This window comes from Falco peregrinus, chromosome 1 (genome assembly GCF_023634155.1).
Source record: "Falco peregrinus isolate bFalPer1 chromosome 1, bFalPer1.pri, whole genome shotgun sequence".
Classification (NCBI taxonomy): Eukaryota; Metazoa; Chordata; class Aves; order Falconiformes; family Falconidae; genus Falco; species Falco peregrinus.
Genome location: NC_073721.1, coordinates 25,278,948 through 25,304,300, shown reverse-complemented (window position 1 = coordinate 25,304,300; position 25,353 = coordinate 25,278,948). Strand labels below are relative to the sequence as shown.

The following is a 25,353-nucleotide window of genomic DNA, read 5'->3' as shown; positions in this document are numbered from 1 at the left end:
CACCTGTTATTTACCATGTCTGCATAACCCCTGGGTTCCAGATCTTGTCCAGCTGCTGACTGTTAGCACATGTTCCAAACCTTTTTTGTACTAACCTTATTATTTAAAGTTTAGGTCATCGAGGTTCTTGGAACAGACACTAAATAAACTCTTGTAAGAGCAAATAACTTCGTATGATTTTTCCTTCTAACTCCAGCTAGATCCCTTTCAGGATAAGAACTTGATTTCAAATAAATGTTTCTACTGAAGGATTGCTGGAGAAGATGCATTTCTCCAAGGGACTCTGATGCATCTCTGCTACCCCAAGATATGATGAGGGTCAGCCCTCAGATAAAGGATTTTGTTTTCCTGAGTGTTTTCTCCTTCACAGCCTAGCCAAAACTTGAGCTATACAAGGATGGAAAAAAATAATCACCCAAACTGATGTGTTTGTCTACTACATATAACGTGTATTCACTGAAGCAGTAAAGGGATGTACATAGCTGGAAGTCGCAAAAAGCTAACCACTGTTAAAAACATCTCATTCTCAGAAAGCAATTAATGCCAACAAGTGACAAAAGAAACAATAGTTACTGTTGTTTGAAGTTCATTTTATTGTTGCATTTTACAGGTGAGATTTGACAGATTCAGGGGTAATGCCACTGAACTCCATCTTGACAGAGCCATGAAATAACTCCAAAACAGTCTAGAGCAATAAATATCAAACCATTCAATCTAAAATGTATAAATATAAAAGTCATTTCTGAAAACATAGGAAAAACAGGAATCCATTTTTCTGTTTTGGCCATTTGTGTTAACATCGTTATCGTCCATCTGTATCACCTCAGATCCAGCACAATTATCTTTATGTCTTTTCCAACCACATGGCTACATGGCTGCAGAAGAAGTGAACCCATTACTCAGAAATCAGTTTCAGTAAAATAGCATATGAAGGATACTGTTGTCTTTAATTTCCTGAGCCTGCTTAATACTGTGCCTTTCTATACAGCTTTGATTGAACCTGCCACTGTGCCTGTTCGTGGGTGACCCTGACTGTCACAGGGATAGGCTGCCGAGTAAAGCACGGACTATAACATCTAATGAGAAATAAGTTTCTAAAGAGGGTATTGTTTAGTGCTTAGCCTGTGAAACAGATAATAAGTCTGTGCTATCCTTTATGTACAGCATGAGCTACCTGAAATGGAGAAGGAAGGTGTTGTGCGCTGCATTAGAACAGATACATGGGGGATAGCTTCAAGGAAAGTGTGAAATATGTTCTTTTCCTGCAGTGCCTTCAGCTGTGTCTGCCAACATGATGGATTTTTTTAAGCATTTAGGAATAAATTGTGTCTTTAGACACAGTCATGACTAAGTAACAGCTTGTATTGAGTCTGTGGAGAAGAGTTTCTGCCAGAAACCAGATGCAGATTCGGATTGTATTAGTCAGATTTCCTGAAGCTTCCTGTAACCCCTGATATTTTTCCTCCAGGAAATGAGGCTGTGATACTACTGTTTTGGTTGGAATATCAATATGTTCTCGTGATTTTACTTGAAAGGATATTTGTGTTTGCTGGTATCACGTATCAGTGTGTCTAATGACTATAAATGTGTTCAAGTGGCCAATAACTTAATTGATGAACTAAGTCTGTAAAGAACCACTGAAAAAGAGCCCACCTGGAACAAAAGTCTTAAAATTTTTCAAAGCTGGACTACCTTCTCATTATCCCTACAGTTAATGGTAAAAGAACAAAACAAAACAGAGGAACCCCAGCCTATCCTTCTTTTGAGGAGTAATACTGACATTCCGAGAGATCTACAACAAAGAAGTAATTTCCAATTTCTTTCAGCATTGCTTCTCTGCATTTGATCATTTTATTTTGAGCTATATGAGTTGCTCTGTATTTGAAGTGAGCCCCATTTAGAAAAAGGAATCTTAGTTACTCAAAGGTAAGGATTGCTGTCTTCCACGTAACAGTGACATTTCTGATAATTCTGACTGACAATACTGTCCAGCCATGCATACAGCATACTATGCTATTAAAACATCAAAAGATAGGGGAGTTACTGAGAAAGGCTTATGAGAAGCCTGGCGAAAATTGCGGGCAATGAAGGAAACGGTGCTTAATCTACTCCTAGCTGCACTTTTTAGCAGCTGGGATGTTCTATTGGGACACTACAGTTGAGGAGAAGAACTGAATTATTTGTTTAAAAACTGAAGAGCTCAGGAATAACTCCCATTTGAAACTGTGGCTTTTGCTTCTTCTGAAAGCAGGTAAAAGTGGTGACTAATGGTAACTGCCTCTGGTTAGCCACCATTTGAATTGCAGTGCTTAACACTCATCTCATGGCTGCTATTAACTACTTAAGTAGACTCCTGATGTCTATCTTGGTCAGAAAAGTAAGGGTAATGAATTATTAAGATGAGGGGCAAATTATATTAAAAAAATCTAATCTGAAGCATGTATCATTCCTGCTTGCAGCAGAAGCATGGGCAAGAATTTGAATAGTCAAAACTATGTTGGATTATATACTTACATTAAATAACCTAGGGTCCTTTGTATGTGGATGGAATCCCTTCTTTTTACAAGCAGAAACTTCTAGCATTCCAGCATTTGTAAGTCGGAAGATGCCAGTGCTGGAAAGCAAAAGATGAAATTCCTGTTACATACTGCTCCCATAATACATGGCTAAGATTTCACATACAAATTGCTTAGCTTAACAGAAGGATGACAGAATGGTACTCAGTGACCTTTGATACACAGGAGGCAAGGCTGAGTTGGATTCTTACAGATATTTCAAATCAAGGGGAGACGTATTCCTGTAAAGGAAGAGATGATGAAAGGAAGGGGAGAGAAAAAAAAAAAAAGAAAAAAAAAAATCACAGTACTGGTGCTGTTCCCATTAGGCAGGTTAGACTGTTAAAGGCTGAGGCTAGCTTATATAGGAACAGATATAAACCAGGAACGGCTGTTCTGGATGGCGTTTCACTCGCTGAACTCTAGAGGGGCAGCTTAAAAGAGAACAGCCTTTAAGCTAGTTGTGTAAGTGACTGGTGAGAGTACACATCCTCCCTACTCTTATAGGTTATCAAGTAGTACAAAGCACTAGAAAATGCACTGCTGCATAGGTATGATCTAACACTTTTGGCTATTGAATAAAGTGTTAGAAACCCCTCCCTTCTGTAAAAAACATTAATACCCAATAACTACAGGACAGCGCCTGATTAATAAACATTACAGGTAGAAGTAACAGGTTAGAGGTGGTTACAGCGTATCAGCATAAACTATAAAAGCAGTTTGGAAGACCAGAGATTTGGGGAGGCGTGCAGGTGTGCCCTGGGTTACAAAGCCTAGTGCCTGTGCACTTGCCACTCGATCTCTATTTATAGCTTCACTGCCTGAATGGCCCGTATAGGAAGTTAGGCAACCAGAATGGGATTCATAGAAGCCATCTACAGGAAGGCCAGAAAGAAAGGCTAGAGAAATGCAGTCTAAAACAGTGGAGTTAGCCCTTGGGCCCTGAAACGCTGAGCACACCAAAGCAGAATCACGGAATTGTTGAGGGTGGAAGGAACCTCTGAAGAGTGTCTAGTCCACCCCTCCTGCTCCAGCAGAATCACCTTGAGCAGGTTCCCCAGGACCATGTCCAGTCAGGTTTTGAATATCTCCAAGGATGTAGACTTCACAGCCTCTCTGGGCAACCTGTCCATTATAAACCTTCACATTAATACTTACACAGTTCCACATTTTTCCAGATACTTATTGTATCTTATGAAATAATAACATAAAAAAAGGACCTTATCAAGAAAGTGATCTTTATCCCTCTACTCTCCAAACTGCAATTTTCATATCATCCTAGAGAAATACATCTAACCGCTGCTCTGCCTTCACCAGACAGAATAAACACAGGCCTGTGGCAGGGCACTGGCAATGAGGTCTCCAGAAGAACAGCTCCTGTCATTACTTCTTGATTGAGCAGAGTATAAAAGTAAATAAAATTTAAACCCTGAGGTTGGGAAGGGAGGAGGAGAGAGAACCAGAAACAACAGTGTGTAGAAACTGACTGGAATGCAAGTCTAAACAACTTAAAACAAATTCATAATACAAAATTCTAGCCCTTCATCACAGTTGATATATGCTGTTTGCATTTGATCAAATTTTACAAGAAGCAGGAGAAAATATTGAAATATTACTTAGAAAAATCAGAACTCACTCATTATGCTTTGGTGAACAAACAATTGCAATGGCCTCTGGCAACATTAGCTGGTAAGAACAATGAGTATGAAGATCAACACTGGATAAGAATGCAGTTTGTGTTGGATGTGTCTACAAAAAGAAAGGGAAAACTCAACATCATGAAATATTTCTTACAAATCAAGGTCAACATACATTCAAGAAGGAACAACAATTTGTAACAAGTGAAAGCATCGGTACTTCCCCAGTTTGGTTTCCTAAGTAAGTTCCTATTAACCCAGATTCTCCACTGTTAGGGTGGCTTTTCAGTATGAGATTTATGGAGGCACATTCACAACCAGATGTACAAGCAATTTTCTCATCATGGGGGGGAAAGGTGGAATGAAGAAGCACAAGACAAAGGGAAATTACCTGACTGTCCAAAAAGCCTAAGAGTGGCAGTAATATAAAGTTTAAAAACACAATACCCTCCCCCCAAATTTTGAATACAGTAGAAAAATAAATGATGTTAGAAAGTAACAAAATACTCCTAACTTGACATAAACAACAAAAGTTGCACTGGCAAAAGCAGACCCATTGTGTCAACAGGATGCCTCAACTGCATTAAGAAATACCCATCTGTGGAGAACATTAGTGCTCATTTACATCACTACAATTAGAATTACGTGACCAAATTAATTTTGATTATTCCAGTTATTTCTTTAGCTTGTTATTCCCAGGGTTTCTTCCACATAATATGCAGAGCTGATACAGAAAAGCCAGAATCTACGAGCACATACATACATGGATCCAACCCAAAGTGAGGAGATCATACTGATCCTGAATACAAAATAATTCTTCCACATTCTCCATGTCACAGTAGTCTGGTCCTGCAGATTGCTTTGGCACTATTACATGGGTAATAGTAAATTCATTATGTGTCTGTAAAACAAACATCGACTTAAGAGTGGGACAAATGAACTAACGAATAAATGCTGAATCAGAACCTGAAAGATGTCAGCCTATCAGCTAGAACAAAGCAGTATAGCTCCACTGATTCCAGTGCAGCTGTACTGACTTACTGCACCTGCAAATATGCCTTGGCATTTTATCATGAAAACATACAGGGCAGTATTAATAGCAACACAAGACTGTCGTATTGAAATGTTCTCAAAGACCAGTGTGAAAAGTTTGTCCTTTAAAATAATTAATAGGATGAGAAAAGAGGTTTGAGAATACTATAATAATTTTCTGTGAAACTTGGAACATCACTACTTTTGCTATTCTTTCTCTTTATACAATTCAGATACACTTGGACATCATCTTTAAAATTCTTTGTATGCCAGCATCAGCCATGACATCTTTCCCTACTCTAAAAAGACATTAAGTACATTAAGTGTTAATGAGGTCAAAGGAAAAAACACCCTGAAAAGTCAGATGTTCTACAGCTTGACAAGGGGATTTTCTTCTTCTTTTTTGTTGTGCCATTATGAATTTGATGACTGCAGTAGATTCTAACAGTCTTTATATTTCATTGTCCTGCAACTAAACCTCACTTACCTTAGATGAATGCCAGAGAAAGTACTCGAAAAAGCCTGTATTGTACAGCAAGCTGAAAAACTTGCTACATTTTATAATGACAGCAGGGTACTTTGATCAGATGCTTTCCCAATAAGGCAAGCCCACACTGCTGAAATAGCCACTCAGGTTATTATATGAAGTTAATTATGTTAAACATTAATTGTTTAGATCTGCTTTTGCTCTGAAATTGATACATTACAGGAAAATACAGCACTATAAAATATATCTTTCCCCATACAAATGTGAGGGTTAAACTGTACCAGTTTTCCACAGAGAATTCCACATGTCTCTATTCCTCTTACTGTATTTGCCTCTGCTAGCAGCAGAAATTTGTGACAGAGATCCCTGGGCAAAATGACGCCTCTGAGTGCTTCAGCCAATTGAGCTAACAAAACACACACACAAAAAAAAAAAAAAAAGGGAGGGGGGAGAGAGAGAGAGAGAGATAAAGAGGAATTTGCAGCTTACATAGTGAAGTTCCCTAAAATAAGGAAATACACACAGTTACAGGAAATTATTAAAAGTGAAGGAATTATTCTTATCACATCACAGATTTCTAATGAAAATAAATCTACAGCACAAGCACTTTACCCTAGATTGAGGTCACCAGCCTGTAAGATAGGCTCACTAGCCTGCCCTTGAGGTGACAGTGAGCTGATACCACCTCCCAGGCCAGGACTTTCCAGGGTGAACCACGGCAGGTTTTGCTTCTGTTCACTTGAGGTCCACAACAGGGTTCAGACTTCATTCCACAGGAACACTAAAGCTCAATCTCTAAATCCATCTCTTGGTATTCAACTGGAAAATGCAAAACTCTGCGACTAATCTCCTCTCTTGAAATGAAGAAAGTCTATGGAACGGCTGTGTGTACACCAACCTATTCATGCTTATTTCACTATGGATGTTCTTACGGTGAATAAATACATATGCATATGCAATATGTGGACTGCTTTAAGCAGCAAAGAGGCAGATAGAAAAAAAAACCCCAAAACTCTGCACTTACTCTGAACAGCACTTAAAGTAGCTGCTGGCTTTAAGACCCGGGTTACTGGAGGCGAGTGTCCAACACAGCCAGATGTGCTGCTCCTCTCTTTTTTCTCAAGCAGCGTAGTAGATAAGGAACTGTTCTCTGGTACAGAAATACAAGACAGCATACTTCCATCTATCTGTTCAGACATAACCATGCTTTCTTTGATTTTCTGATCTCTAGCTAGGTCTTGCTTCTTAAGTTGATCCTCAAAGAATTGAAACTGTTCTGATTCAAGCTGCTGTTGCCGCATATGCGCAATTCGTTTCTTCTCTGCCTCTATTAGCTGCTGATGCTCTAGTTTCTTCAGAAATTCGGTTTTACATTTGTTCTGAAACATGCAAAACAGTGACATTCTCAGAACACTAAAAAAAGCTACAAAAAATGAAGGCAAAGAAGCAATCTAGTTGTTTAATAAAACCATCAAATCCTATCATTAAAAATTAAGTCTTTTGGAACTTGTTTGCTGAGCAGGCAAATGCAACTATATCCCCTGTCGTGCTTTGTGCTTTTACTTCAGTACTGACAGCAGTGGCCTCATTTGCCCATTATAATAATTAGAAAAAGACTTTTCAGAACAGAGATGGCAAAGACTAGGCACAAACACAAGCCCTTACAACTTTCAATGCAACAAGAGACCCATGAGCACATGGGTTTTCTGGGTAGATTTCATCATCAGTTTTGTTATCTGGTTTTGTTGCCTGTTGCTGCTGTTCGGATAGGCTGGTCGACTTTCTCGAGTTACTTTCTTTCCTCGGCTTTCCCTCGATTGCTTAACTTGGCTCTGATGCACAGCCTCCGGCGCCCTAGATGCCTCCTCCACTCGGTCTGTGCCCCCTTGCCCCCAGGCCACCTGCTGTTTCACAGACAGCAAGGGAAGCTTCAGCTTTCAACAGCCCTTCCTGCTCCCTGGTAAAGGAGAGCAGCAAGCATCTTCAGAAGCAAATGGGGGGAAAAAAAGCCAAACCCGGAGCAAAATAATTTCTTGTCATGTACAAAATAGAGCAGTAAAGAAAGCCTCAAACCAACTGATGACAGAAATATGGTGTGTGGGGTGCTTTGGGTTTTGGTGTTCGTTTTAGTGGCTTCCCCCCGCCCCCCAGTTCCCTAAGTCCATTTTAAGGGAAGGGAAAAAAAAAAAACCCAGATGCTTTTTCCAAGAGAAGTTTTTAAAACTACAGATCCTATTTTCAGTGACTTCAATACACAAGTAATTACGATTACTTAAAAAACTCAAACAGGATCAATTCAAACTTGAGCACGTTCAGAGCCAAGGGACCTTTTCCGCATACTCATGTAAGTGTATTAACAATCTCCTCTATAAAACAGAATCAGAGTGTACCAAAGACCTATCTGGATATTAAGTAAATATCACAGCACATTTATTTCCAAGTGCATGCTTGTATTACTAATTTTCAAATGACCAATTGATTAGAATCTGAGAAGTGAAAAGTCATTCTAAGCAGCCTATGAAATGATTACATTCTTGTAGAACTGGCATTTTACTGCTTAATTCTTAAGAAGTTTTATATGACAAAAATATTCATAACAAAAAATTATTTAACAACCATATAAAACTTACTTTGTTTTGCATGTATTCTTGATATTCTAAGTTATATTTTTTTAAAAGATCTCTCTTCAATTCATCCGTCCGTGGAAATGCAACCTCCTTCAGTTTCTTTGGGGTGGGATGGGGGAGAAAGATAAGTTTAGTTTTCACTTTTTAGAAAAATCACCTGGAAAACAAACTCAGCTGTAATAGAGGTTTTAAAAAGTAAAAAATACAAGAAAATACTGCTCTTTTCCCAGGAAAGAAAGGAGGAAATACACACTAAATCATCAGCTTATGAAATTTCTATAGTACAGTGATTTCAATAAAACTTAATTTATGTCAGTGAAAGGTGTGACATGACTGCTTCTTATCTCAAGGAAAGGTTAGTCCTTTTTCTAGCAATTTGTTGTCTCTGTTTTGTTTAATAGGTGTGTAATGACTAACATTTTTGTTGTAAGTGTGACTTATAAAAAAAGATAAGTCACCTTTCAATGTTTCAGGTAGGATCATCACATTTTTCTCTGGGACTCCCTGGACAGAAATACGACTGAATACGCCCATTTCCAGGTGGGGCAAAAAAAGAACGTTTATCTGCAGAGATAGCTACAGCTGTAGTTTCCTGTGACAGCCCCAGGAGACAAAACAATGGTGTTTGTAAAACAAAAGCAATGCCCTACGTTTTCTACTGATGCAGAGGCTACTACAAAATAATTTAGAGGCTCTGTAGGCAAGGAAGGGAAAGAGACCATGGACTTAATCCTACTGAGTGCAAGAGGAGTGAGCGTGTTAGATGCCCTTTCTCAACAGGGGTGTTTTCCTAGATTGTGGGCCACAGTAAAAAATTTGGTATGAAGCATTTTGGCTTTGAATATAACATTACTCAGCTTTAACAGCAGAGAAAGCATGCAAATATGACAGCATGAAGGAGGAGACACTCATTCTTGTTCTAACAATTCCCATTGGGCAATTCCAGCTGCTTTAAGCTCAGTATTTCTTTTTCTCTATTTCTCTTTTTTTTTTGAGGGAGCAGGATGGGGAGTAAAACTATGTTGAATACAAGTGGAGGGAAAAAATCCAGTAAAAACTAAGTAAATACATATTTGGTAATAAAGAAAGCAAAAATATGCTTTGATTATTTAGCAAGGTAAGCAAATGCTGCACAGACACCAGTAATGCCACACATCTCTCTCTCCCTCTGCAATAGTCAGTCTGGACCATCATCCACTCCCATAACTGGGACCAGAATCTAAGTACTGTTAAATTAGTGTATTTTTAATACGTAAACTTTAAGAAAGAATTATACCTAAGTTTCCAACAATCTACCAACTTATCCAGAGACCATTCTTGTTCACCTTTTAGGATGGTAATTTAATTTCCAGTAATGATCAAGTGATTAAACCAAAACAAAACATGAATGACTAGTGGAGAAAGGTATCAAAAATTCAAGCTGTGGTGGTTGCCGTGGGCTATGTGTGCAGTGGGGGAAAAGGAATGCTGGCAACGGAGAGATTCTGGGACAAACATTCTTAAAGGCCAGGAAACCATAACCCTACCTTAATAATATCTTGTTTTTCTGGTACTGCACATTGCTGATAGTCTCGGTGATTGGGCAGCTTTTCTACAAACAACCTAGAAAATTAAACATGCATGCATTTACCTCAGTAGCCAGAGGAATACCCACAACAGCTTTTATGTTGGCAGAAAAATCAGTTTCACATAACTGTTAAACAAATTCCAAATGACTTGGAGCAGGTTTCTACACATTTGTTTAAACTAAGACTTAAATTCTTGTATTGGCTTGTATGGGACACACAGGGTAATAACAGCAGGTTATTTTCTACATCTGAATATAATTTGGTTTTCATTAGTAGTGGGTTGGGTTAAAAAAAGGACTAACTAGCAGCCAGCACCTAAAAATAGCCCTCAAAAGCATCTACCACCTAGTCAGTATTAATAAATCCTATTTCCACTGTCTTTATCTTTCCTTAGCTGAAATGCTGAATCTTAAACAAGAACTCCAGAATGCAGCACTGACTATCATTAAAGCTGTTATTTTCACTAGACCAAGCTGCACAGCTAACTGCAGTATTATTAAACTACCCAAACATCTAAATTATGTCAACACTCAGCTGCAAAGAGTTTGGAACACACAGCTGTGATCATTCTTTCAGCAATTGGTACAATGTTTACTTCCACACCCTCTTTTTATAGAGACACATAGATTTAAAATTAAGTGAATTAAACAAGGTTTGGTCTAGCTTTCAGAGCATGAGGAAAATAAGGGGGCGGGGGGGGGGAGGGGAAAGAGGTCTCCTATTACAAATGTTTTAAAATATACATACCAAAAAAAACCCTTTCAGAAGTAAGAAAACGAACCAATCAAACCTACAGCAAAACTAGCTAGTTAAGAGGTTTAAATCTGCCACTGATACATTTTTCAGCTGGCTGGTTTGAGAGTAAGAAGCAATAAATTATACTTAAACCCTCTGGGGAAGTAAAAAGAGGCAAAAGCCCATTTTTTCATGATTTTTTACGTGCTGTGCAACACCAGCATCTTCAAGATCAGCAGAAGCTCATAGGGCTATAGTTATATTAAAGGCTCAGAAGTCTTCTTTTAACATTGCTTTTTAAGCCATGAGCTGTATTTGACCAGCATGCTGATAGATGCAGAATAGTCTGTGGGAAACAGTGCTCAGAGTATAGCTTGGTACAGTAAAATTAAACCTCTGTATATTAGGATAGTTCACGCCTAGCAGTTAATAGATGAATAGATGGATAGAACTACCATGCTAACTTTTGAAATAAAATTATAAGAAAGCCTGTGGTTAGAGTAGAGATCTCCAGAGAACAAAGCTATTCTGCAAGAACACACTGAACATTTTTTCTCATAATCTAAAGGGATGCCCTGTTTTCACTGCAACGCTTCATTTCAGTTTGCTCAGAATTATAAGTTGTAACGACTACAAACAGTTTCTTACGTTATGAACTTATTATAAAAAACAAAAGCATTCTCCAGGTTTCCCTCCTCCATATATATTGATGCCATCCGCTCCATCTCTACTCCAGATCTAAAGTAACGGCGTGGAGTGATGTCTTCATTGATTGTGATATTGCTGCCAAGTTTGCTTAACGCACGTACTCTCTCTTCTGGGGTCACAGAGATGTCTGTATGGTCAGGAATAGCTACTAGCTTTTTCTGAAAAAGAACAGAGGGATTAGCAAAGAGAACGAGATACTACATTTCGCTTTCATTTAGTGTTCTCATTCAAGAAACTCAAGGGAAATCTTCATTTTTTTCTCATAATAGGCATTGGTTTCCCCACCACTAGCCACAGTTGAAACATTCCAATATGTTTCTCAGTTGCAAATAAACTGTGATTGCAATTACAAATAAAAACTGACCTCATCCCCCTCCCCATACCAGAACAAAAATAATTAAGTAAACCCCTGTAAAAATGATCAAAGGCAACACAATGTGTGTCCTCTTTAGAATCCCCTGCCCATGAAATTCTGCAAGGTTCTGCCTTAAGGTATTGACATAATTTGATGGAGGGCCTGAATACTCAGACTCCTATTACATGATGCATAGGGTATCACTGCTGAGTATAGTTCAGCTAATGAAGAGCAGTAAGTTCCTCTGGTCAGTCAATAGTTCACTTCAAATGAACATTTCCAGTTTCAAATGAGGCAGTTAAAGCCTAAGAAGTCAGAACTAACTCTACTGAAAAAGAAGCTCAGCTGCTTACTATAATCATTACTTTCCCATTAAGTGGCTAAATAACTGGCTACTGCAAGTTGTTTCCTCTGATGAAAATTTTTACTTTCTCTATTCACAATGTTCAGTTCAATTTCTTAAAAACCTGATCACTGAAACAAAACAAAACCCCATAAAACACATAAGTAGAAACAAAATAAATTCCAACAAAACCATCAGGCAGAAAGTGGGAGGAACTGGCAGCATGCTGGAAGAGACCCTTGTAGCTGACAGCCAACACTGCTAAACAGTTCTATCGAATTGTTCCCTATTTGAAAGAGAGGGTGCTCAGCCATTAAAGCATTTCTTTGTAATACGAACCAACGAGCTGACAGTGAATGGTTGTTCCATGTTGTCTGTCTGCAAACCAAGGAGACTGCTCTTTTCCTCCAAAGTCTCCATCCGACTGCAAAGGGCAGTATCAATCCAGTGCTCAATTTTTGCAGCCAGCTATCTTACAGTTTATTAGCCCAAGGGAAACTTGAACATAGATACTCTGGTTGCAGCCATGTGCTGGAAAAAATAAGTAATTCAGATTAGAAATACATTCAAATGTCACATAAGTTTGTATGCCTGCACCCACTCATTACTTCAGCATAACAGTACTTACATATTTAATAACAATCTAGCAGGCATCTAGAATTCAAAATGGGAATGCATGGGGCTTACAGGATAGTTGTGGACTAGCTGACCTGTTCTAATGTTATTACAGTGGATTTGGACACAATATAACAAATTATTTTTACAATTTCTGCAGCAACTTAAAAAACCCCCAACTTTCAAGCATTAAGTAAAAAACTCAACAGTTCCAAGACTAATCACAGAATCTCTGCTTCCTTGAACATATGTTTTGACAAACATATTTATAAAGTGTGAATCTGGCATAATTTTTCCTGCTAAGCCTATAATTAAAAATAAAACTTAGCACACAAACTCATATCAGTAATATAAAGCAGAGAAAATACTTCAAGCACCATCTGTTCCACCTGCACAGCTTGCTGACTTCAACAACACTCAAGATGCAACGAATTCTGATGAGTCAACTGGAGGTAATTGCTCCTTGCACAGCTCTGAACAAGTAAAGACAAATATTTAGACATGCCGACGTCATCAGCAAAAAACCAAACAAACAATACTCAAAATGCAGCCCCCCCACAAACCAAAAAAAAAATCCCCCCAAAATCCCAACCCTGAAAGGGAAGTGAATTATTTAAATTACACTGGAAATATGAAAATGGAGCTCCTAATGTGGTTTTTCGCTTCTGTGCACTCAGTCCAAACAGATTTGATCCTAAATGTCAAAGGCACTTTATGTATTGCAATAAATATGCTTTATGCTTTTGTAAAAGCATAGAGAATGGGTTCAGCAAAGATATTTTCTCAGCACACCTCTCTCTAGAGGCCAGAGGACTCTGGCTTAGAGAAAAACAACCCTAATGTGTTTTTAGCTGGTTACATTTCTCAAGTATTGATTTCTATATTTGGGTCTTCCTCATTTTTTCCAAAAACTAACGGTATTTGTTAGATCAGTCTTCAGTTGTAACCATTGCTGCAAGTATTACAGGAGACATTAAACTCATTTAAGTAATATGCTTTCTTTACACAATCAGAATCATCCCGTTCTACTTGTAAAAGCCCTTACTGGTATACTCATTCCATCTTATTAAATCAATCTTACTCCACTTCTATGTACAACTTCCCAATCTCAACGAACAAATTCTTGCCTGACTTTATACTCATGCTCCCCATTGTCAAGATTTTTATTCTCATCATCAGGTATGTCACAGGTCTATGGATTCAATTTCAAGACCTGATCTTTAATTTAAAGTATTCCAAATGGTTGCACAAGTGACAAGAAAAAAGTGGAGCATGGCCTATATACCCAAGAGATCAATGCTAATGGAAACAGTTCTCTAAACAATTTAATTTTACATACATGGAGCTCTGGTGTAAATGATCAGCTTGGCACGAGAGACTATTCATTCCTTATTCACAAAGTGTAGAAAGGCCCCATGGGACAACAATAATGAAACAATCTTGCTTTAGCCTATACCAGGAAACATACTACCTTATGGCTAGTTCCCCCTGAAACCCTTCATCAGCCAAACCACTGTAGATGTGGTAGACTGTGAAAGGAAAGGGCTAAAAGCTTGGCCAGAGCAGAGCTCATCTTAGTCTTCTGCCCCTGCAGCTCAGACTCTAAGCAGAAATAAAACCTTCAATGACAGACTCTGCATTCATATGTTCTGTGTGGCTCAGGAATACAACCAAAAAAACCCAGCCAACCCCAAAACAAACAAAAAACACAAAAAACCCACCCAAAACAAAGCAAAAAAAGCAAAGCTAAAAAGCATGTATTTCAAAACCATTTATTCACTCACTCATGACTTGTGAATTTTTTTTTTCATTTCCCCTAGAAGCAACTGGGAGATCTATGATAGTTGAATGGAAGGCTGGTTTTGGTCTAAAGTATGCATCCAAGTATGACAAAGTGCAGAGTAGTCTAGTAATTCAATTTATTAAAAAAAAAAAAAAAAAAAAAAAAAAAGCATTCAAAAGGAAAGGTTGCAGAAATATATGTCTATTCAATTCCCTATTTCAGTTAGCAGTCTTGCTTTCTTGCCCTATTTCAGTTAGCAGTCTTGCTTTCTTGATCAAGAAAACAGCTTTTCAAGACTTTCTCCTTTACGGACTGTCTCTAAAGCCTAGTGAGGAAATGAATATTTAAGCAAATGCTCTTGACATGCTTCCCTACAGAGGACAACGATTCCCACACCTGGAAGACCTTTCAACCTAGCTGGTAAGCAGGTGGAAAAATGTTAGCTCAGCAAGTGGGAAACACAAAAGCCACTAACTGGTGGTTCCGTCTGGGGTTTTTTGAGCCAGTGTTCCCAAGCAGGTCTTTGTTAAAGAAGCCTATGGCATGCCCCAGCCAAAATCTCTTTGGAAGGGGCACAGGGAGGCACCATGGAACCCTTTACTTGCAAACATTTCTCATCTTGGTTGCCTCTACGAATATTCAAGTTATAAACACAGGTCATTTCAGTGATTTTCTTTTTAACCTAAATAAGCGTTAATAATAAAAAAAATTGTAATACCAGGTATTTTAAAGAGGAGACATCTGGTAACAGGAGAAACTCATACTTCCTCAAAATTGTGTCAGAGCTTTGAAAGGATGAAGCATTTCTGCAGAGAGCATAAGCCAAGCCACAGTGAAAGAGCTTAGTAAAAGAATCACTGCAACTAAAAGAGGAAACTGACTTTTAAATTTGGCTTCAGAAACACATTAGAAACCAGACACTGTAAATAAAGAAGAAATACTAGGATGAATCTGTACCACTTTTACAAAAATACCAAATAAGACTCAAATATATCAGCTATTACAGGTGGCAGGGTAATAAAAAAAATATGTAAAAAGAATGTGAAAGAACGCGGGCAGTTTTACAACTGCACTCCAATATATTATCCTTAATACACGGACACACTGGGCAGAATTATAAGCTATTAAAATGCAGAAAGTTATGTTTTACTAAAAACATCACCACAGGCATGCCTGCCAGTTTCCTGGAACGCCTCTGTGCATAATGTGCTGCATGGCGCAGCTTCACAATCACCTTCAGCTGGCAAAGGCCATGACACTGCCAAGGGGCTCCCTCACCCCCACCGTGCTTTTTTGCACTTCCATTTTCTTGACACCTGTGACTTCAAGGCAAATTGTAGCAGATCCGAATTAAAACCACTTTTTAATTTAATTACTTCCTTTTCAAACTCAGAATGCAGGGGAGGAGGCAGAAACATGAAACCAGCAATACAGACTTGCCACTTTCTGAGGCAGCGCTGTCCTGGACTGTTATGAGCTCGCTTTGAAAACACACCCCAAGAGCTTGTACAGTGCCTGCAAGAATTGCCCAGTCCTGATGAGTTACTCCTTGTCTTCTGGAGATACACTTGTATTGCCCTCTACAAGAGCAAATAGAAATTAAAATATCGAACCTCACTGTGTAACAAACTAATTACATTCAAATATGCAAAATAGTTACGCTAATACAGTGAATTACACTCCAACCCCAACCACAGGAAATAAGTAGCAACGCTAGCTTGGAGCTGTCTTAGTCTATCAGAGTGCAAAGTGCTCTAAATTGTAAGAGTAAATATGTATTTTTCTGCTTTACAATTTCAGGTGCTCCAACTAACTTAGATGGGCTTGGGTAATGTTTGATTAAGAAGAAATGTCTGGACATTCAGCATGCAAATCAAGCTTTTTCTAAAGATGGATCTTCTGTGAGTCATCATCAGAATATAAATATCTAACATCCATTCAACAGTTAGGAAACTTTTCTTGAGTTGATTGGTAATGGCATTCCTCACCAAATCCCATTTCCTCCTCAAAAAACACTTGTTTTCCCATATGATCCAGCTTATTATACTATGCATTAATCCTTCGTAAAATCCAGCTTTATTAAATCAAAGGCTTTCACCCACAGAAAACAGAGCAAAGTGAGAAAATCAGCATTTCAAATGGCATCGAAAGTCATTCTTTCTGTTCAGGCTAACAAGCACAGTACCAAGTAGCCGGAAAGTGAAAAGCTGAGAGCACAATTTTAACTTAAAAGTATATGCAAATAGTAGTACATGAAGACAGAATAAGTATATCAAGACATATCAAGCACCTCAAGAGTAGGTGGTATGAGAAGATCCGGAGAATGCAAACACAAACCATCATGGTTTTCTGAGACGTATGATATAATTCATCACAAATTCTCCAGTGCCCTCAGTTTGCTGCATGCTGGCGTCTTTCAGACGATTGCTGGGACAGATGGATAGAGACAGACAAGAGCCCTCTGCCTGCGCTCCGAGCCTGAGAGCCACGGCCCAGCTCGGTCTGCAAGCTATGTAACTGTGACAGCGAAAGGTGGCACACATGGCTGCACAGCAAGACTTACTAGCTCAAGCAGGGTATGAACTGTTCCAGTTACACAGTTTATGTTTGCAATGCCTTGGTGGAGCCAGCTCACAGCCTGGGCAGAAAGAGCTTGTATCTCCATGCATTCTTATGACTGAAATGCCTATGTAGCATGGCGGGTCCTACACAGATACAACCTGACTATGTGAGATGACTGTATCAGCAATGACAACAAAGCTAAGCAGGACTGTGCTCTGCCAAAGGATGTGTGCAGTGACTGGCAGTACCACAGCAGGAGTTGCACTGCTCAAACATTCCGGAAAAGACAGCTCGAAGTAGCAGTACACCTCCCAGAAACTGACTGCAGAGTATGAGGACTGAATTTCAAATCCTTATCGTGATCTTGAGGCTGATTTTCCTTCTTTAGCTCTTCAGAAGAGGTTTTGAAATGTTGAATGAGCTTTTTAGATTTATGAAGTGGCTGACTTTAATAACTATTGCTTTAATCATTAGTTTCCACTTTGTAACATTAGTTACTTTGAAACACTTATTAGTTACTCTGAAACATTAGTTTCCTCTTTCTAACATATTTTTAAATTCCCAGGGAATTAGTCACAACACACTGAGTTCACTGCTGTTACTAACATTAGCCAGTATTTTCACTAGAAAGTTGCATTAAAGAGATCAGTGTTCCAATTGTCCACAGCACTTTTTTTCATTCAGAGCCTAGGTTCTAGTGTTCTTGGGGCATTAGGAATGATTTATTCTTTGCATGTTTTTAATAGTGGATTACTTCAGAAATGCTCATTCTTTTGTTTGATAATTCAGTGGGATGTAAAGCCCAGATGTGATTCCTATAAAAAATAATTCACTTCAGTTCATTGGGATCAGGATCTTTATAGTATATCTGGAGATATTTGCTAATACAGGAGTTAAAATGTGGCACAGTTCCACTTTTAAACTACTCGAGAGCACTGTTCTGCATTTTATCCCATGGTAAGAACAACCCTGCTTAAAGATTACCATCAGAAGAGTCATACTCTGTTTTACTACACTAGGAAGTGTGGTGATTATAGAATCCTAGAATAAAGATGGATCTCACACCATAAAGGGGCCAGTTCTCATTAAAACAGCCAAATTAGCAAGTGCAACCCCCACCTCTTAATTACCCATAACGGAAATAAATTGCCTCAGCTAACTTGAAATAGGGCACATTCAGTGACTGCCAGATGAAGACAAAAGTGCCAATAAGTCACCCATGATGCAGATACTTGTACTTCTGCACTTTGAAATGGATGTTCCAGTGAATTTTGTGAAAAACAGGTTAGAAATACAGGCACCTAACTCATTCAGCTCTTTTTGAAATGCCAAGCCATGTATTGGCACAGCACATAATCATTTATACACATACTTGGGTTTGATATAAAATAGGCTAAACCCCAGCCTAAATAGCAAACTGCCTTCTGTTGGTTCTCTCCAAAAAGAAACAGCATGTTCATGTGTCAACATGTTTTTTGAAACAACTGTTCACTGTTAGAGCAAGTGATTCAGCTAGTATAGTAATTAGTCTCTTTGGAAAAAAACAACAAAGCACTGAATGTCATGGCAAGATCATTCACTTGTGCAGAGGAAAAAAACCCCAAACCATTCAACCAAAACCAGCATAATGGCCTTTCAGTGAAAAGCAGCACCACAAGGAGCCACTTGCTGAGAAATCTTTCAATGGAGAAGTTGCTCTTCATAGTAGGAGCTACTAAGCTTGGCTCTAGAAAAGCCTCTCTCAGTAATGGTTTACAATTTAACACTGCCCCTTAATGCCATGCCTCCATGTAAACAGCATTGCCAAGACCTCCTCCCAGGCTCCACTAGCTCCTCCACAGAGGCAGCTACTGAGCTTTACAACCACCTCTCCTAGAAGTGGGTCAGGATTATACCCTCTGCTTCCCACCCACCTCCCAGCACGCTGCCTAGAGGTCTCTCCACAGACTGTGCCAGGGGCGTACAGACAGTAGCATCTTCACCTGCTTGGGTCCAGAGAGGGAGAAATCATGTGCAGGGATATCCTCCATACACAGATGTGCCAAACCCAAGTCTTGCCTATATGCTTATGCCACTCAATGCTGTATCTTACATCACAAAACTGAGCTTTATTTTCATCTAAAGAAAATGCAGATGACAATGGTCTGTTTTCCCACAGTTAAAAAAAGTCAGAACAATTATTGGAAGACTTTTAAAGTTGTTCTACAAATATCTGGATGACTGTAGTTAGTTAATATAGCTACTTGAATACCGCTGACCAGCCATTTTCTAGGGACAGTCTTACCTTTGGAATAGAAACAAACATTACTGCATTAAGAAGCTACTTCAATAATGTTAGATTGCTACTGGGTCTGCTAAAACTCTGATAAGCCACTACAACATGCAGATAACGTCCAGCACTACACATGCAAGCACTTGACTTTTACTCCCTACAGAAAATATGAATGTAGAACCTACAGGCTTTTTGCATTGTTTCAGAGCACAGAGGAGACCTCTGGCCTTCACCTATTTTCTTTTTCATTTTTATGCAGATTATTTCAAAGTCAAGATCTAGTATGGTTGTCCTACTACTATAACATAACCCTATGCATTTGAGCTGTACACATAGATGATGGCTTGCTACCAGATTTATTAATATGCTCTATCTATAAAGATCTTAGTCACTTTTAAATGTCCTGAAAAACAGACTGGAATTATTGAACATTGAAACATGCATCTGTGAACTGCTGACAGTTCTTTCTCTTGTAGTTTCTTGTGTCAAAACAAAACAGAATCCCTCCCTCTCCCCTTTTTTGTAAACCATTCACTTTCAGCAGAAAAGCATTTTTAACATAATGGCTAAAGTATCGCCAGCGTCAGAATATCTTGGATTACAAGCAATAGCCTACTTAGGCAGTCACTGATATATACTTACGTAAGACAGAACAGCATCTTTCCAAGGACCCCCTGAAAGGATGTTCTAGACATGGTGTAGAAAAAATGCCATTTGCTTCCTTCAGGAAATCTACAACACCCCCCCATGAAAATTAGCGTACCAGGGCACAGTAAGCCAGAAATAAATGAAATAGCTGCTGAAATATTATTTGTTATTTGAGGATTCAGCTGAAATACTGAAAAGATACCTGCAATACATAACATTACTGATAACACTAACTTCCACCATGAGGACAAGAAGCTGTGCTGCTAAGGGAAACAAATGAGTGGCTAAAATCAGCACAGAGGTCTGCAACACTTTACAGATGTCCAAGGAACAAAGGAGGCATGATTCCTTGCAAATCCTCAGGTTTCACAGATTCTTCTGCCTGTAGCCCTACTTCTCTCAGAGGCCAAGTCCCACTAGGGCAGAAGGGTTATGAACCTTCCTGTTCCTCCTATAAAAGGCAATGATTTTTCTGGCAATATTTGTTACTTAATTTTATACCACTTTCAGACTCCATAACCTCTAACAAGGACAGTTGTTAATTGGGTGAGTAACCAGTTGCAACCATCAATTTCTGTTTCTATCTGATGATAAATTCCTATTCTGTCTTATTTCTTCTGGTTCATAATGTAGGTGACAAAAAAAAATTATTAAATTTAACTGACATCTTTGACATACAAATTCACAGTTCACCTGAAGTCTATTAAATTGTTTATAAAGAATGAAGCTTGCCTTGTGGCACCAAGTTTAGAAAAAAATAATTTGGGGCCTTAGTTCAATAGATTCTGACTATTTTGTACACTAGTGGTTAAGTAAGCAAAGTGCAGGTAAAAAACTGATAGTGATAATTATCTACAGGATGGAGTGTGGTCAACCAGTACAAATAACTACCACTTAATCTGGTGTGTTTCTGCAGTATGGTACTTGTATTAAGCTAATACAGTTAGTTGATTTCATAATGAAGTCTTTGACCTCCTGTCCTATCCTAGATGATTCAGGATGTCTCGTGCTATGAGCAAATGGGGAAAAAGAACCAGGAATATCTGGCTCTACAAGGAGAATTCAGTGTGCTTTAGATCATTTTTTCTACTTGGGTAGGTACAATGTTTCATTTCTCTTTTGTGAGTTTGCTGATATTGACAGCGGTAAGCACATATTTTATAGCAGCACTGACTGTAACGCAGTCAGCTCACAGGGCTGCTTGGAAGTCAGCTGAATTATCCAGAATATCAAAGCTGAGCACAATGATTTGTGGCTAACATTTCATACACTTGCAGTCCAACAGGCTACTCATCCCAGTGAAGCTATGCACAGAAGCTTTGAGCCTATTTCCAAATTATTTGCTTTTCCCTTCAGGATGAGCTCAATGGTCTTTGCAACTTACTCAGTCTCCTTTCTGCATCAACAAAGAGAGCTAGACACCTCTGAAAGCCCTTTGACAGTGGTTCAGGGATGCTAAAAGAAGAAGCTACTTTCTGCATTGATTATGTAGTGCGCCCACAGCTTCCCTAATGCAATTCCATATGTTGTGTGCTGAACTGTGAGTCATCTAGAGCTGCGAGTAGGAAGTGGTAGGCAACGGGTTGTGTCTGAGCAGGTGCCTGACTCACAAAGTTACCATCAGGTATCATCATCTCTGTAAATTTGAAAATGCTGGATTTTTATAAAAGGAATGCCTATGCAACAGTACTAAGCCTAACTACACATGTATTGTTCAGAAACTGTACAAGCAAGACCATTTGTTTTCATGGACTGATACTTCTATTTATAATGGAAACTACGACTAGAAAATATGTTTTCTGGCTTGGCAAACTAAACGTTAAATATTTATTAAAAAGACAAAGGCTTTCATTACATGGCAGCAAACTAAGTTTCAGAACACAAACTGGAAATGTAACCTTTGATACAGAAATAAAATCTCAGGAGTCTGATAAGAACAGAAAAAAACCCACTATGCATACAAATCCAGCAAACTGAGATCAAATATTTATTTTTATACAACATTTGCTCAGTGTCTTCATGCGTAAGTCACCTTGCCCCTCCCTCAGCAGTTGCAGACTTTGTGACACCCCTCACCTTGAGCTATACTCTTCCTCAGCTTGGTGATTAACTTCCAGGAAATGCAGTAAGGGCTGACCTTGAGCATACTTCGTGCACAGAAAGAAAACCACATGAGAACTACCTTCACAGTATCCCCACAGCAGTATCAGTAATACACGATTGCAGGACTGAGCGAGACACTGACTCCTATTTTTAAACATAATAGTACGGAATACACCCCCTGCACTTAAAGCCATTTAAAATGCCATTTATAAAAGCATAACTATGAAATTTGTGCCTACAGAATTACACAGGATTTGGGAGGAATGTTTCTTAAGCTCTCCTGTGATCTATGAAACTCCAGACTTGTCAACAGTGGCCTTCGGTTTAGTTAGTCATACCTCTAGCACCTAGACATGCAATGGATCGGGCAGAAATGCATGCAGTACCTCAGAAAATCCAGATGTTACAGAGTAACACAACATAATGCCTCAGCAACACCTGCAACAACTGAGCTAGACTCCATTGTCCTAGAGATCTTTCATGAATTTCTGAGTCCATATCCTACTTTCTTGGACTTGGTCTAACGCAACTTATCAAATATATGCAAACCACAGCTTTGGACAGTCAACCACTAGCCTACAACGAGGAGAAAGGCCACTTCTGCCAAGACAGAACTTTCCCCAAAGCAGTCCTTGCCTGGGGAATGAACTCCCTGGGAATTACAGCCCATCCCTGACTCTGAGGTGCACCGCTTTCTCTCCTCTGTAGAAGGTGGGGTTTTGCCTGCCCATGACTCTTCAGACTAGCGTTCTGAACCACGTGCGTATTAAAAATAATTCCAAACTGAGAGAAATCGCCGCAGGAGAGACTTTTTGCCGCCCTTCTGAAACAGGGCAGCGCATCGCCTGCGAGCGGGCGCGCTGCGTTCCTGCGGCGCTCCGGGGGCACCTGGCGGGTCAGATGAGGGGGTACAAACCGGGCAGAAACCGCTCACTGAGCCACAGGCGCCCAGCGACCACCACTGCTCTTTTTACAATCTTCCACTTTCTGTTCCCGTGATAATCTTCCACGTGGATACGGAAATTAACAGAGCGCACCGCTGAAAGCCTTGATTTTTCTGTCAGACACGCCGCCGGCCTGAGCCTGCTCCTCACCGCGCTACACCGCCCGGCTCTGCGGGCGCGGCGGGGCCCGCCGCCTGCCCGGCCCCCGCCTCCCCGCGCCCCCCGACGCGGCCGGCGGCACCGTGAGGCCCACGCCCCCCCTCCCCTCCGCTCCGCGCCCCCCTCCCGGTCCGCCCTGCCGCGGGAGCGCCGTCTCCCGCAGGCCTGCCGGCTCCGCGGCACCTGGCACCGGGGCGGGGATGGGCCGGGCCGACCGGCACCGGGGGCGTTCGCCAGGGCGGCGGGGCTGATGGAGCTCGCACCGGCCGCGGCTACCGCCGCTCCCCGGCCCCGGAAGGGGCAGCGGCGGGCACGGCACGGCGCCAGCCCCGGCTCCCTCCGCCCGCGGGGCCGCTGGCGCAAGGCGGCGGGCGGAGGAGGGGGGGGCAGCGCCCCGCCAGCTCCCTGCCCCGCGCTCCCCGCACAGGCAAGGCGACGGCTGCTTACCGGGTCTCGCATCCGTGTGAGCGGCCCCGCCGGCCGGTACTGGAGACAAAGCGAGGGGCGCCCGCCCCGCCGCCGGGGTAGGGAGGGCGGCAGGAGTGGCCTGGTCCTCCGCCGCCCGGCCTCGCCCCGCCGGGACTCGGTGCCCGGGGCGGCCTGCGCAGGGGCAACGGACGGGGGGGCAGGTGCCGGCGGCGCCGCGGAGAGGAGCCGAGCCGAGCGCCTTGCGCCGCCGCGGCCGGCCCAGGTTACGGTGCGGGGCGAAGGGAGGAGCCTGCGAGGCGCCGGGGCGAGCGGCGTGGCCGCGGCCCGCTCCGCACCGCGGGGTCCGCCGCCGCCCACCGCCACAGCCCGGCGGCCGCGGGCGCCGCCACGCGTACGGGGCCGCCGCTGCAGCACAACGGCCGCCCGGGAGGGGAGGCGGCGGCGGGCGCGGAAGGCGCCGTGCCTGAGGGGAGCGGGGAGCTGCGGCACGGCCCGTGTCCCTCCGCGCGGCCCGCGGCCTTGGCGCCCGTCCAGCCACCGCGTTAGTCGGCCCGTACCTGCCCGGGCAGCGGCGCGCCAGCTCGCCTCGGCTGGGCTGCTCCGAGCCTCGGAGGCGGGCGGCGGAGGGAAGCACAGCTCGCACTGCTGCTGCGGCGGGGGTCTGGCCGTGAGGAGGGTCTAAACGCAGGCGTGGTGGTCGGTGTCGGCCTGCGGTACCTGGGAGGAGGAGCCGCTGGGGCAGGGGACTTCTCCCCCGAGGCAGAGGAGGCCGGGGGCGACAGCGGGAAGGGGGCTGCTGGGCTGGGCTTCCGAGGAGGCAGGGCTGTGCTGCGGGCTGCGCTGGGTCGCTGCTGGGGGTGTCTAGCTAGCGCAGCAGCCGCTCCATGGTAGGTTCCAAGCAGCGTTGGTCACTGACCCGAATGCTGCCCTGCAACCTCTTGCAGGGTGCAGCTGTGGCTGGTTCTTGTGTAGCACAGGAAGGCCCTCTGGAGAAGTTTGAACCTGATCCGGAGTGCCCCTTGGTAGCTGCTTCTAAGCTGGGTGAGCTTAACCCCACACGTGTGTCCACGCAACCAGGTTTTAAGGAGCTGCTAGATCCCCCTTCATTCATTCATCTCCCAGAAGGGGCAGTCCCCAGTGTCCACCCATCGCTTCCCCAGCCTGGCACAGCCACGTGCTCCAGGTCATGGAGAGCGTGTGTTCATCCATGGTTAGCCCTGATGCTGCGGCAGCAAACAGGCACCACTGGTGGAGGTAGGAGAAGTTCGGTGTTGCAGTTTTGTTTCCCCCCCCCCTTCCATCATATGCTTTGTGCAGCGCCATGCTGTCAGGGTCACAGGGTGCATCTTGCCTGAATGCCAGGTGATGCTGCAGGAGTGTGAACTGGAGCAGAGGTGAAGGGCTTTGCTGCCAGGCAGTTCAAAAGGCGCTTGCTTCCTCTTCAGCTAAGCTGGCATCTTGGTCCTGCTCCCTCTCCCTTCAGACTTGGAGCTTGTGCTTTCCTTGGGAGCAGCGTTTGATGTGCCTGTGCCGGGTCTGCCCTGCTACAGTGTGGAGGTGGACTGGGTCTGGTTCTCTGCGGCATTCAGGACACTGGGGTTCATAAATAATGTGGTGTGGGTGAGAGCAGCCTCTCTGTGTCTTAGCCTGTTGTAGAGGAATGAAGGCAGTGGGTTGATTAACATTGATAATATACAGCTGTGGCCTTGCTTCCATGGCAGTGAGTTGTTTAACATGAATGATGTGCATCTGTAGCTTGTTCCCACAAAGTGGTTAAATAGCTCTGAGGAG

At 41.9% G+C, this 25,353-nt stretch overlaps 1 protein-coding gene across 2 annotated transcripts; it reads right to left on the bottom strand.

Annotated features, from left to right (window-relative positions):
- Positions 1-573: 573 nt before the first annotated feature.
- STAMBPL1 (STAM binding protein like 1) lies at positions 574-23,973 on the bottom strand. 2 transcript variants are annotated; one of them, XM_055793853.1, is made up of 11 exons: positions 23,581-23,973; positions 12,387-12,578; positions 11,290-11,507; positions 9,865-9,940; positions 8,342-8,437; positions 6,736-7,090; positions 5,993-6,117; positions 4,956-5,093; positions 4,192-4,304; positions 2,515-2,614; positions 574-875 (listed from the first exon to the last, which is right to left on the bottom strand). In XM_055793853.1, exons 2-11 carry the CDS (start codon positions 12,465-12,467, stop codon positions 819-821), a joined length of 1,359 nt encoding a protein of 452 aa, XP_055649828.1. In that variant the 5' UTR covers positions 12,468-12,578; positions 23,581-23,973; the 3' UTR covers positions 574-818. The 2 variants fall into 2 exon arrangements, with proteins under 2 accessions (XP_055649828.1, XP_027644641.1); XM_027788840.2 differs by lacking the exon at positions 23,581-23,973 and adding an exon at positions 13,040-14,585.
- Positions 23,974-25,353: the final 1,380 nt, after the last annotated feature.